At 43.9% G+C, this 13,680-nt stretch overlaps 3 protein-coding genes across 8 annotated transcripts in view; 2 read left to right on the top strand and 1 right to left on the bottom strand.

The window, feature by feature from the left end:
- Window positions 1-5,419, top strand: part of neb (nebulin) — a 67,151-nt gene extending 61,732 nt beyond the window's left edge. For 4 of the 5 annotated variants that reach the window (XM_084362782.1, XM_084362784.1, XM_084362786.1 and 1 more), the window contains 7 exons: window positions 1,426-1,518; window positions 1,994-2,101; window positions 2,865-3,051; window positions 3,509-3,601; window positions 3,700-3,840; window positions 3,987-4,090; window positions 4,520-5,419. In XM_084362782.1, the coding sequence (XP_084218908.1) occupies window positions 1,426-1,518; window positions 1,994-2,101; window positions 2,865-3,051; window positions 3,509-3,601; window positions 3,700-3,840; window positions 3,987-4,090; window positions 4,520-4,693 (900 nt within the window). In that variant the 3' untranslated portion in view covers window positions 4,694-5,419. The remainder of the gene's footprint in view (window positions 1-1,425; window positions 1,519-1,993; window positions 2,102-2,864; window positions 3,052-3,508; window positions 3,602-3,699; window positions 3,841-3,986; window positions 4,091-4,519) is intronic. The other variant, XM_084362785.1, reaches the window with a different exon arrangement.
- A 1,071-nt stretch (window positions 5,420-6,490) lies between these two features.
- tbc1d8 (TBC1 domain family member 8) overlaps window positions 6,491-13,680 on the bottom strand; it is a 32,727-nt gene continuing 25,537 nt past the window's right edge. Inside the window, exons 16-20 of the mRNA XM_084362795.1 lie at window positions 13,317-13,587; window positions 12,756-12,821; window positions 12,569-12,655; window positions 12,279-12,388; window positions 6,491-8,737 (exon numbers count right to left, since the gene is read on the bottom strand). Coding sequence (XP_084218921.1) covers window positions 8,327-8,737; window positions 12,279-12,388; window positions 12,569-12,655; window positions 12,756-12,821; window positions 13,317-13,587 — 945 coding nt within the window. The 3' untranslated portion in view covers window positions 6,491-8,326. The remainder of the gene's footprint in view (window positions 8,738-12,278; window positions 12,389-12,568; window positions 12,656-12,755; window positions 12,822-13,316; window positions 13,588-13,680) is intronic.
- LOC311263001 (tripartite motif-containing protein 16-like) lies at window positions 8,753-12,268 on the top strand. 2 transcript variants are annotated; one of them, XM_084362798.1, is made up of 2 exons: window positions 8,753-10,904; window positions 11,163-12,268. In XM_084362798.1, the coding sequence occupies exons 1-2, from the start codon at window positions 9,649-9,651 to the stop codon at window positions 11,299-11,301; spliced, it is 1,395 nt and encodes a 464-aa protein (XP_084218924.1). In that variant the 5' UTR covers window positions 8,753-9,648; the 3' UTR covers window positions 11,302-12,268. The 2 variants fall into 2 exon arrangements, with proteins under 2 accessions (XP_084218924.1, XP_084218923.1); XM_084362797.1 differs by having other exon boundaries at window positions 8,753-12,268.

Raw genomic sequence — 13,680 nt, forward strand, 5'->3', positions numbered from 1 at the left:
TGTAATCCCCCTCCATTTCTTCCCTAAATTACTCAGCATTTCTCTGGATCTTATATTTTAATCCCTTATTTTTGGATTTTGCATTTCCTTCCCTCCCACATTGAACAGTAATCTGTCTTTGAGTGTGTTACCACCATATTTGACTTTTTTTTTTTTTGCTGTTTCATTTAAAGCTTCAGTACAAAGGAGGAGTGGGTCAAGGCACGTCAATATCAGAGACCCCAGAGATGGAGAGAGTTAAACGCAATCAGCTGAATATTAGCACGGTACTCCACAGAGTGACCCTGTAACCTCCTGTACATTCATTTGCCTCTACCTCACTCTTCATTTCCTTCAAACGCAACGTCATAACTCCTCCTGAGTCATCACCATTCGTTTAGATGCTTATCACATCAAACCCATGCGCAGATATAACACCAATGATGAGCCACTGTGTCTCTAACATAACCTGCTTCTTCATTTCGCAGGAAAAACGTGTGTTTAATTCCATGTTTAATGTCTGCTGTGAGCTTTGGTGCTGTGCTGTGTCTCTGTCTTCCTGTTATTGTCTCTGACTGACCTGCTCTTTACTTTCTTTGTATGAAACCAAAATTGTGTGTTGGGTAGATAAAATACAAGGACTCTCTTGGTCGAGGCACGGCTATACCGGACCTCCCTGAGGTGAAGCGGGTCAGAGAAACCCAGAAGCACATCAGCTCGGTAGTGGAACAAAAACCGAAGCACGTGTGCTCCTAACTGTTGAGAGTGGGTGGTAGTGTCCATCAGTAATGCTACTTTCCCTCCCTCCTGTCATCATCTCACACTCTCATCACCTCCTGCTCGTCTCATCCATCCTCATCATCAAGGCACAGACTGCAGTTTCCTGAGCTCCAGCCCTGCCATCATCACCCCTCTCACCCTCATGTAGCCTTAGTTTTCATTTCTTTTTTGTTCTTTTCTCCTCTTACTCCATCCAATCATCTTTAATCTTCAACCATCAAACCCCTCCAGCTGAGTGAAACCCTACTCTTTGGCCTGTGATGCTCCCCAAAGCCCCGACCCCTCTCCCGTAGACACTATGCTAACCTGCAGCCCAGCTTTTTTTGCTTCTAAATTAATGTCCACTTCACAGCAAATGAGCTTAATGCCCTGCTGAAGCGTGAGGAGTGTGTTTGTTTCTACAACAGAGATCCTGGCTGTTTGACAGGAGCTGTCAGGATGAGTCACTCTATAGGACCAGTTTCTCAGACGCCGTTTAAATACATTCCAAAAGCAACAAATGTTTCTTCAATTCAGAGGAATATCTTCTATCTATTTATCTTGGAAATTTCCTAAACTTTGTCTGTGTCTTCTAAGAGTTTGAGGTCAATCCGAGTCTATGAAAGCAGTCCTATAGGTATGTGGTCTGTGTATGGTTCAGTGTCTGACTGTGCTTCTGTCCTGTAGGTGTTGTATAAAGACGGTTCAGCCAAGGGAACTCCTGTGGTGTTCACTCCAGAGATGGAGCGTGTCAAAAGGAACCAAGAAAACATTAGCTCGGTACCTTCAGAACCACCGCAAGAACATGTTCCACTGGAGAAATGTTCTTCCCCACGTTAACCCTTTTCTAACTGACTTGTGTCCCGGCTCCAGTTAATTGTATTAATTCTCCCCACTGCGCTCTCTTTTTTAAATGTGTTAATACCACCAGCTGTGGTGTGTCTGTGCACAACATCACTGCTAACCTCTCCTGTTGTTCAAACTACTCCACTTCATCTTGTTCCCCTGTTGTCCTCCAACTGAAGATTGGGACGTAATCTTGTTTGATTTAATACTTCAACGTCTGCTAATTCATTTGTCTGAAATCCCAGTAATGCCCCAGCTCCTTCTGTCAGAAGCTGTGTGTTTCCTCTTTGCCAAGCCCTTTGTGCTGTGGATGCTAACGGCTGCTGTATGATTGATTCGGGTCTAAAGCATTTCAGACGCTCACTGCGTGTCCTCTGTTCTCTACCATCCTGACCCAACTTTCCATCAGGTGCTGTACTCCGACAGTTTCCGTAAGCAGGTGCAGGGCAAGGCCGCCTTCGTTCTGGACACACCTGAGATGAGGCGCGTCAGGGAGACCCAGCGCATCATCTCTGGAGTAAGACATTGAGATTATTGGTTTAATTAATGTACCCTAAGTTTTATTTCTACTCCCGGTAGTTAACTTTTCCACTTCTTTTTCCTTCTTAAAGAAGGTTATATGTTTCTTTTTCTGAAAAATCCCACATTTGGTCTCTCAACTGTTTATGATGTCTACTGTCTACTGAAGATGTACTAAATCTTTAAAAAATATTGGTCAAGAATAAATAAATTAACTCAGTAATGTTATTATGCAAACAGGAAAAAATAGTGCATTTATTGAGGGCTATTTTCAGCAGAGGATTAATACACATTTGGTGCTCTAGTGATTTATGGCAGCAGGACGTGTCTGTGTGATTGACTTATTACATGATTTTGGACAACAATGCAAAGGAACAAGATGTATCGGCTCTGGCTAGTCAGATAGTATTTGTTAGGAGGATCATTTAATCTTTTATGGGATCTGTTGACGGTTAGAAATGTATAGACTATCACCAGAGTGTACTGCAACCTTAAATATCCCAGAAAACCAAGGGGGATTGTCTACATAAATATACTCATACTGCATATTTTGTTCATTACATACATAACATATACTAAGGATAATTAGTCCCATAATAATTTTGTTCTTATTTTAATTGTTGTCCAATATATCATTTGTAATAACAAGTTGTCTGACTTTCTTATCGAGAAGTCACTGTACAGTGTATTTGTACCATGTATTAAACTGACTGAAACGATGCTTCGAGCTCTGGTTGTTACAAACTGTGCTTACTTTCCAGGTGAGATATCACGAGGACTTCGAGAAGAGCAAGGGCAGCTTCACTCCCACCACCTCTGACCCGGTGACAGAGCGCGTGAAGAAGAACACCCAGGACTTCAGCGACATCAACTACCGCGGCATCCAGAGGCGTGTGGTGGAGATGGAGAGGAGGCGTGCCATCGAGCACGACCAGGAGACCATCACTGGTACAGTTAGATTGCACACAGTCATTAGTTTTCAGGCCTGGATACAAATTAAAATATGGACATTAACGTTAAAATTCTACTTCAAAATTCAACTACAACAAATTTGAATTGTAGAGAAATGGTAAATAACCATGAAAATGAAAATGCTGGTTCATGTAAGTGCTTTTTCTTGATAAAATCAAATTTAATGCAATCAATTCACAGAGCTAAGCATCCAGTTTTCAAATCTTCAGTTGGTTATCTTTGAAAAATCCAGGTCATTTTCATGCTCATGTGGATTTTAAGGACCTTTGGGGCTTTTCAAAGATCCTCAACGATTTGTCTGTTGGATACTCTAATATAAAACTCAAATGTAATGGTACTACATGAGAGGCACAACCTGTTGAAATGTTAAACACAGACTGAGACTAGTTGTCTTGAGTTAGACTTGATTGCCTGATCCTGTTTTTGGCCTCAGATCTGCGTGTGTGGCGCACAAACCCCGGCTCTGTGTTTGACTACGACCCCGCTGAGGACAACATCCAGTCCAGGAGTCTGCACATGATGTCTGGTGAGATGAGAAATTTAACGGATCACTTCATAGGGAGAATTTAAGTATGATTTAGTTCATCAAATTTCATGATCTAACACTGTTACTGTTACTGACAGTGCAAGCTCAGCGTCGCAGCAAGGAGCACTCCCGCTCCACCAGCGCCCTGAGCGGCCTGGCTGATGAGAAGTCTGAGGTGTCCCAGGACGCCGACCACCACATGTCCCTCTACAGCAACGGCTTCATGACCTCCTCTATCGGTAATGATCCAGAATCACCGCAACAAACAAATACAGTATACTGTATCATGTGTTATATTGACATGTCAGTGTGTTTTACCAGTCACCACAGGTCATGTGCCGGATTGTGCCTCATATGTGGTTTCCTGTATGTTTAACTTCTGCAGGTTACCAGCATGCTAAGACTGTGGAGGTGCAGCAGAGATCATCATCAGTGGCCACCCAGCAGACCACAGTCTCCTCCGTCCCCTCACACCCCTCTACCACTGGGGTCAGTCACACACAGGCACTTTACACACACTGCATTAGACAGCATGGGAAGCATAAAGCGTAACATGACAGGACATGGAAATTGTTTTCTGTGGTGATCCAACCTCTCGCCTCGCTGCAGTGGTGCACAGGTGTACTCCAGCACACCTAGACATCAGTGTTGTGTGCAACCACACATGACCACATCCATTCATTCATCTGCCTCTCATACAAACATCCAAACATGCACATACAATTCATTACATACACCCCCTAACAATCTCCTCCTCTCTCTACTCCCAGACTCTTATCAAACCGTACATCACTGTAACTGCTTTGTGTTAAAGTCTTATTTATCTTTTGTCACTCTTTTTCACCAATAAGCAGTCACACCACCCTCACAGGCTTCACACACTGACTCTCATCGCCTTCTTGTCTTCATTCCCTGCAGAAAACTGTGCGTGCCATGTACGATTACACCGCAGCCGATAACGACGAGGTGTGCTTCAAGGATGGCGACGTCATCGTTAACGTGCAGGCCATCGACGAGGGGTGGATGTATGGCACCGTGCAGCGCACCGGCAAGACCGGCATGCTGCCAGCCAACTACGTTGAAGCAGTTTAAAGACGAAGCCCGCCCATCATCCCTCCAGAGTGGGCGAGACACATCCACAGGGCAGACTGACTGGTCTTCCTGTGATCACAACCGTGGCTTAGTGCAATGTGTAGCTTTGAGTTTCTCGTAGGTCTGTCACTGTGTTTTGATTGTGTTGTAATTCTCGTTGATAAGTCTGTTTTCATTCATATGCTGCTGCCCCCGTTACCTGTGGATGTGACATAAGCATCATGACGTGACACATATAAATATTTCTGATTATACATACTCTGCCTACTATGAATGAGAGACTGTATTAGATTGTTGAAAGTGTTCTCGGACACTGTGTTGGAAAAGCAAGAGATTACATGACATTACAAACGTCCTGGCCCATTATATTGTAAATTTCAAAAATATTTAATATATATAAAACACTTTTTGTCCAAGTTGTACCGACAGAGATTTTCTCATGAAAACTGTGGGCTCAAATAGCTCCAATTATGCCTTTAATGGAAATTCTAAGGAGAGAAAGAGAAGTGATTAAAAAAATGAAAATAATGAAAGAAGGAGTCAGTTACCATCTACCTCCTCCAAGATTAAACCACTCCTGAAGAGTTGTGTGAGACGAGCCTCAGTCTTCCCTCCTTTACACTGAAGGCTGGCCATTAGTAGAATGTGTGTTTTGTTTCTTCCGATTATAAAAGAGTAAGGCATGACCTTGAATCAGTAGCTAATAAAGCACACCCAGCTCCTGCAGCTCTCTGCCTCCTTCTTTTCATCCTCAACTTTGACCATCATCTTCCATCTCAGAGCTTTTAAAGCTCCCATATCATGCTCCTTTTATGTTTTCATTCAGGTTTACATGCTTTAATGCTCAAAAAACACTATTTTTCTCATATTGTCCATTGCTGCAGCACCTGTTTTCACCCTCTGTCTGAACTCTCTGTTGTTATGTCTCGTTCTTTAATGGCCCCATCCCAAAAAAGCCCAATTTTGCTCTGATTGGTGAGCTTTTACAGGTCTGAATACAGGCTGTTTGCATTTCCACTTGGAGTGTTTTGATACTTCACAGTATTTATATAACATCTAGACCAGGCACAGCGTTGTGGGTGGGCCTCACGGGCCTCGGCCCACCCACTTGTACTGCTGGCCCACCTTAAATGACTGGGAGAAGAACATACAGCGGTCAAAAGTTTACATCCACTTGTAAAGAACATGAACAGGTGCGTCTCAAAAAAATAGAATATCATTGAAAAGTTATTCTTTTTCCTTAATTTAACTAAAGTAGTTTGACTTTTGATTGCTTTTCTCTAGAAACCAGAAGAACTTAAAAACAATGTAAGACAGATGTTAGGAAGAGCTGAGGATTTCTGCCCGACTTTATTGTCTCCATGTTGCCTTGAAAACATCTTCAAACTGTTTCGATTGAGACAAATGTGGCTTAGGAACTTCAGATGTTTCATTTTCGCACGATGTGAGCATTAGACTCACTCATGCCGCTCTTTATAAATATAAACTGTCACAGGTAAATTATAAGTTATTTTATAGTGTCATAATAAACCAGATGCACTTGTTGCCTTCCACAGCATGATATCATCTGTTTTAGCGAGACTGGAAACCTTCAAAAGAAGACAAACATTATTGACAAATGTAATTAGGCCCACACAAAACTGAAATCCTGACACCGTGTCTGATCTAGACCAGCGTTATAATCAAAAAGACATGGAAATCTCACTTTCAGCAACATGAGACCTTTACAGGGTAGCTGCTGAGTGGGATGTTATCTCTGGTTTGTAATTAGAAAGGAAGGAGAAGAGAGAAGTGACGTCTTTATACAGTGTCTTTTATTCAAAGGATGACTCCAACAGTGTTTTTTTTTTTTTTCTGCTTTTGCAACTGTTTCAGATCACTGTAGATTATTTTCCAGTAATTTGAAAAAGTTTAAAAAATATATTTATTTTCAGGTGCGTGCAGGTGAAAACATTTCGTATTTAAGAAACAGAAGTTATAAAATCAATAAAAAGAACACTGAATGCTAGATTTGTCCTTAATGCTGCATTGTTAAAGATCATCGGTACAACTTTCTAATCAAACAGCCTTTAGAAAGGGTTTCATACAGCAACTGAATGGCTTTATTAGTGCTTTATCATTTACTAGTGCTTTACAGATCAGTCATAAGTATTAATAGGAACAGATTTTGGGATGCCAGGTTTTAAACATCTCTGATCATTCATCCTCCTCCAGCAGGACGCGTCATGACGCCCACTTAGATGGACTGTTTGACCTCTGACGTCCTGGAAATGTGAGAGTCTGGATCAAAATTCATTTATAGCAACTTTACTTTTGCACTTCAGGAGTTGCTGGATCATTGCTAATAAACATCACGTAATAACTTTTAACTTACTAACTTTGGCTGCTGGCTTAATATAAAGTAAATGTGTGTGTAACGTTATTTGATTTACTGACATCCAGAAATGGCTTATTAGAAAGTTAGACACTATTAATTACACTGTTTAATGACTTGGCCATAAATATTTCACTACTTGACAACCCAGAGATCAACAGAATCAATGGCTTATAACTGATCTGCAAAAAATAGTAGATGATTAGTTTAAAAGGTGCAATATGTAAGAATTGTCCATCTGTAAATTCATACACCAAACAAAGAGGAGGCAGCATATCAAAAGAGTAACCGCTAACTTCTGCTAACTGTAGCTGCCATTAGCTAGTAAGCCTCAGTTAGCCGTGCAGCTAGCGGTCCGGACTGGGAGCTGAGAGTCTCCGGTTGGTGTTTACACCACTAGCACAGGAGCTTTGGACCACCAGGAGGAGGTTTTCAGGCCGGGGGAATGCACGCGGAGAGCAGCACCGACACGGAAACCAGAACTCGGAGCTGGGCGAGCAAGACACAGAGCAGCAGCCTCTCAGGGAGCACAGCTGGAACAGGAGCGAACACAGGGGAGCAGCCAGCAGCCACCTCCTGAGTTATGAGCTTTACTTTTGGACCATCGCCTCTTGAGGTACAAAGTTGGACTACGAGACAACAAAAAACATTAACATCAAAACGGTTATTTCTTCACATTCTGATGATAATTTTAGGCTGAATTTCTTTAACTAAAGGTCTTACATATTGCACCTTTAACCTTGAATCAAATTATTAGTCAAAATTTACAAATATTTTATAAAGGGTGCCTTATTAGATTATATGTCCACTAAACAGTTTAACTTTAGGCATCGACATGGTGACAGAAGAAGGCAAGAGTTAGAATCGGTACAGGCCTGTAGCACAAAATGACCATCTCAATACTGATGTTGGTGGCTGATACCAGTGAGTCCACCATCACAAGGCCCGCTGCCCAGATTTGGAGCTTGTAAACTGTCTTTTTGGCTCAAAAAGTTTTGGGGAAAAAAAAAACTCCTTCCTGTTGTCAGCTACAGGACACAGTAGGTCAGGGAGTCGTGTCAGTGTGGTTGCAGTTCCTACAGTCATACTACTGAAGTATAAGTGTCACAGGCTACTTTAAGGCTCTTTAGTTTCCTGGCTAGCTTCTGCATTTGAAGCCGCTGCATTCTGTCACATTGTGTCACATGATACTGATACTGTGCTTTTCTTCATAAGACGCTTGGCTTGTGTCGTGGCCCGGTCATCTGTTCACATTGGAGTCAGCTGGTCCTTTGCTGCAGTGTGAGCAAACCCGCCCGCTGGTGATACTGCTTCTCCTTGGCCTCTGCGATTTTTGCAGACAGATCCAGCGGCTTCTCAAAGAACTGCACCAGCATCTGTTCGGTGAGCAGGGACGCCAGGATCTGAGCGTAGCTGACCGTCCACTCGCTCTCTCCCGCCGAACTCCTGTCGCCTCTGCTGCCGTCATCAGCGGTCACCCGGGCAGCAGAGGCTTCTTCCACCTCCTCTCGGCCAGTGACCTCTGACCCCGAGCTGTGTCCACGGTGACCGGCCTCGCCGATCTGCAGCACAAGACTGGTTACCGTAGCGATGGCCTGGAAGAGCTCATTCTCCTCTGGGTCGCCGTGGAACATGCCATAGAGCGTTTTACAGAACTGGATGAACTCTCGCTATGGAGGAAGAGAGAGAGGGTTATATCAGTGTTTCATCACATGAGACTTCTGATCGCTACAACAAACCAGAACATTACTGCCGACACAATTAGTCAGCAGTGATTAGGAGACTGACAGACAGTTTTCATCAAAATCAGTCATTTTAAAAACATTTTTCAGCATTTTCTGACACTTTATGGACTATAAATTAATGACAAATTTAAAAAAAGTGAAAAGAAAAGAACTGATTCAAAAGAGAAAGAGAGCCAACCCACTCTCTCTCTCTCTCTCTCTCTCTCTCTTGGATTAGCTTTGTTAAATTGTGGGAAAACTAACAATAACATTCACTAATCCATAAATTGGCAGCAGAGGCAGCTGATCCGGTTCATTCCCGTCCTTCTGGATTCACAGTTAACTAATCACTTGTTTGATGTTTGTGTGTTGCGCTGGTTTGGTTCAGGATGAAATTCTGACATTGAACTGTTGCTTCAAAGTGGACCATTAACTGTGTGAGGAAACAGCAATTTGAATCTTTTATGAGAGTCTAGTTAACCAGGAAAAGATATTTGAACAGAATCAGAGGGAGAGTTAGAGAAATATCAGCAAAGCCCGAGGAGACAAGAAATAATTTACAACTGAAGACTGTGATGTTTCCAAATGTGGAGCAGGTTTTAACTGAGGCTTCATATCCACAGAGCTGCTCCTCGTCCGGGAATGAATCAAAGTTTGATAACCGCTCCCTCTTCCCACACACAGCAGTCCCACTCTGTCAGCATATTTCCCCGTTCCCTCCCCTTCAGATCTACAGGTTCATGGAGGAGTGTAACTGAGCTGACCGGCCCCGTTCACTGCACAAACACATTCAGATCAGCAGTGCTTTCAGTTATCAGGAAGTGAAACACAGACAGACGTTGTTACCGAGAGGTGAAATGGCGCAGGGAGGACTTCAGCTGGACGGCGAAGCTTTCTCTTGTTCGATCTGTTTGGATCTACTGAAGGATCCGGTGACTATTCCCTGTGGACACAGCTACTGCATGAACTGTATTAACACCTACTGGGATGAGAAGGGGATCTACAGCTGCCCTCAGTGCAGGCAGCACTTCACACCGAGGCCTGTCCTGCTGAAAAGCACCATGTTAGCAGTTTTGGTGGAGGAACTGAAGAAGACTGGACTCCAAGCTGCTACTGCTGATCACCGCTATGCTGGACCTGAAGATGTGGCCTGTGATGTCTGCACTGGGAAGAAACTGAAAGCATTTAAGTCCTGTTTGTTCTGTCTGGTCTCGTACTGTGAGAAACACCTCCAGCCTCACTTTGATTTGGCCCCTTTAAAGAAACACAAGCTGGTGGAGCCGTCCAAGAAGCTCCTGGAGAACATCTGCTCTCGTCATGATGAGGTGATGAAGATGTTCTGCCGTACTGATCAGCAGTGTATCTGTTACCTCTGCTCTGTGGACGAACATAAAGGCCACGACACAGTGTCAGCTGCAGCAGAGAGGACTGAGAGGCAGAGAGAGCTCGAGGTGACGATCCAGCAGAGAATCCAGGACAGAAAGAAAGATGTGAAGGTGCTTCAACAGGAGGTGAAGGCCATCAATCGCTCTGCTGATAAAACAGTGGCGGACAGTGAGAAGATCTTCACCGAGCTGATCCGTCTCGTGCAGAAAAGACGCTCCGATGTGAAGCAGCAGGTCAGATCCCAGCAGGCGACTGAAGTGAGTCGAGTCAAAGAGCTTCAGCAGAAGCTGGAGCAGGAGATCACTGAGCTGAAGAGGAAAGATGCTGAGCTGGAGAAGCTCTCACACACAGAGGACCACATCCAGTTTCTACACAACTACCCCTCACTGTCAGCACTCAGTGAGTCTACACACTCATCCAGCATCAACATCTGTCCTCTGAAGTACTTTAAGGATGTGACAGCAGCTGTGTCAGAGGTCAGAGACAAACTACAGGACGTCCTGAGACAGAACCAGACAAACATCTCACTGACAGTGACCGAAGTGGATGTTTTACTGTCACAACCAGAGAACATGACCAGAGCTGACCTCTTAAAATATTCACGTAAAATCACACTGGATTCAAACACAGCAAACACACTTCTGTTATTATCTAAGGGGAACAGACAAGCAACATTAATGACACAACATCAGTCTTATGCTAGTCACCCAGACAGATTCACTGACTGGTCTCAGGTCCTGAGTAGAGAGAGTCTGACTGGACGCTGTTACTGGGAGGTGGAGTGGAGAGGGGGAGGAGCTGGTGTAGCAGTCGCATACAAGACTATCAGCAGAGCAGGGGGCTCAGATGAATGTGGATTTGGATTCAATGAACAATCATGGACGCTATCTTGTGAGACAAACAGTTACAACTGTTATTACAACAGTGTCTGTACTCCTGTCTCAGGCCCTGAGTCCTCCAGAGTTGGAGTGTACCTGGATCACAGGTCAGGTTTTCTGTCCTTCTACAGCGTCTCTGACACCATGACTCTCCTCCACAGAGTCCAGGCCACATTCACTCAGCCGCTCTACGCTGGACTTCATGTTAATCCCGGAGGCTCTGCTGAGTTCTGTAAACTCACATAGACAGAAGTCATTTCAGGGACAGTGGGTTAACTTCTGTGTTATATTGTTTTGATTCCATCATTGTTGCTGAGAGCTGGTTGTTTCATTTCTTCACTGCACACAGATCACCTGTCAATCAAACATTATGGGCGGTACTGAGATGTCTTCTTGTTGTTCTGTAAATGTTTGAGTGTCTTCGGGCAGCGCCTCGGAGGCTGTCACTGCTCATGATGAGTTCATAATCAATCAGGAGATCAGTCATTATTTGCTTGTACATAGCTGAGATTCTGCTCAAACTAAAACTAAAAATGTAAGTTTCTTGTAATAATGAGATATGTGTGTACGTTGTTATTACATACATTTCATGTTATGTTTCTCTCTTTCTGGTGTGGCAGCAGAACACTGTCGTACATTTTCGCACCACTTTCAACACGGCACAGATCTGAACTGAATGCTGTGTGTTTAATGTCAAGGCTGAAGCAGCACAACATATGGAGAGAAACAGACTGAATGCAGGTCTAAGATCACAGGAATACATTTCATATATCAATCATCTCTAAAACACAAAATCAGTTTGAAATAACTAAGAAAAACTGTGACAGAGACAATTTAATGAGTCTCTTTGCACCTCCTTAGTGCGACTGACACAAAACAGATTACTTTCTCTCTGGTCTAATTGATTAAGTGTCATACTTTTTTGGTTTCATTTTGTTTTCTGATACGACCACTGGGAGGCGCCGATGTTAGAAATATTCAAATTCAATATATCGTGGCCTTTAGTACATTCAATACATGTTAGTTTTGTTACATGTTCACATAAGTAAGTTCTTTTTTATTTTTTACAGTGAAGCTTATTAAAAAGACGAAGCATGAATATAAACTGAACATACAGATTTTACAGATGAAATAATGTAGGAGCTGCTAAAAGACAAGATAGTTACTGAGGGCCAGTGAACTGTACTGTGTAGTTAAACACCAGTACAGCAGGTTCCCAGTACCTGGTTCATGAGTGGCAGAGGCTTCTCCACATCTTTCTCCTTCTCTTTGGCCAGATCCTGCAGCATCTGCTTCAGCTGCTCCTGGTAGTCTTTCACCTCACCTTCAACATCTGGAACAACGGTCAGCACACAGAGGCAGATATTCTTCAGTCAGTACCCCAAAACCTCTGAATTACATATATTCATATTGCAGATTGCTTGTGTTTTCTCTGTTTGCTTTAGCTGTCGTGAGTTGTCCACTCGAGCTAAGAAAATCAACAGCTGATGGATCGAAGCGTGTTTGGACGAACCGGAGGGCAGATTAACATAGAGGGGTCTGTTTGTGGACACCAGGGGGCTCTTCATCAGAGAGGGGTCATCTTCACTTTCTGTCAGAGCTGCAGACACAAACACAAAGTAAAGTCGATCAGTCACTTCCAGCCCTGACTGCAGCTCGAAAACTCTCATGACTGTCGAGGTGTGAACAGAATGAGTCACCTGGCGGGATGTGCAGACGGTACAGCAACCTTATCTTCTCATTCAGCTCTTCACAGTACAAAGTGTCTGAAGAGACGGAGGGGGAGAGGGGGAGAGAGAGATTGAGTTGGATTTAAATTAATAAGCCAGCGTTCATTTTTTGGTTTTACATGGGACAGGAGCAGCAATGATCCCCAAAAGTGTGTTGACGAGAAAACACATCTGGCACACACTCTGACGCAGGACGTAAGACGCTGCCCCCGGACCAAATATTAAATAAAAAAGATGTTGAGGAGTCCCGAGCTGTCACATTAGCTAGCTTAGTGAGCCTCTCTCCCATGAATAGATGAGCTTCCTATCTCCAAAACCTGGCAGCTTACACCTTACTTTACCTTACCTTACTACTTATGGATGCATTTTTCTGGAAGAACCAGATTTGGTCCATCTCCTCTGAAACTATTACTTGGGAACTTCATACTGGGTGTGACTTTTCTGAAGTGCCATAAAGCCCTAAAGCTCAGCAGGATGATCACAGAGCAGAGTCTACATGTGCCTTCATTCTCCCTGTCTGTCGTTACCTACCCAGCCAGCCAGCAAACTCTCTGAAAGTGACCAGGTTCTTGCGTTCCTGGTCCAACAGCGTGAAGGTGCGGTTCGCCAGCGTGTCAGCGTGCTGGTTTGAGTCCCCGGGCCACGGCACCAGCAGCCCGTACAGGCTCTTGAACTGGGGCCGGTCCAGCCGGTACTGCCGCTCAATGTAGGAGCAACCAGATTCACCGTGATGCCAGGCTGCTGCCTCCGCCGCTGCCACAGAGCTACTGTCACCCCAGTACAGACTGATGAAGTGCTCCGTCTGGAGGGGTGAGGAGTGACAGGGTGGGAAGTGAGGAGAGGATGATCGTTTTATTGATGAAGGACATAAGCTAGTTGAAAAGTAGATAAGAAG

Source organism: Pagrus pagrus (genome assembly GCF_965226575.1).
Source record: "Pagrus pagrus genome assembly, chromosome: 9".
Lineage (NCBI taxonomy): Eukaryota > Metazoa > Chordata > Actinopteri > Spariformes > Sparidae > Pagrus > Pagrus pagrus.

Excerpts from the sequence above, each read along its gene's own strand:
- LOC311263001 (XM_084362797.1), top strand. The coding sequence starts at position 9,649 with ATGGCGCAGGGAGGACTTCAGCTGGACGGCGAAGCTTTCTCTTGTTCG.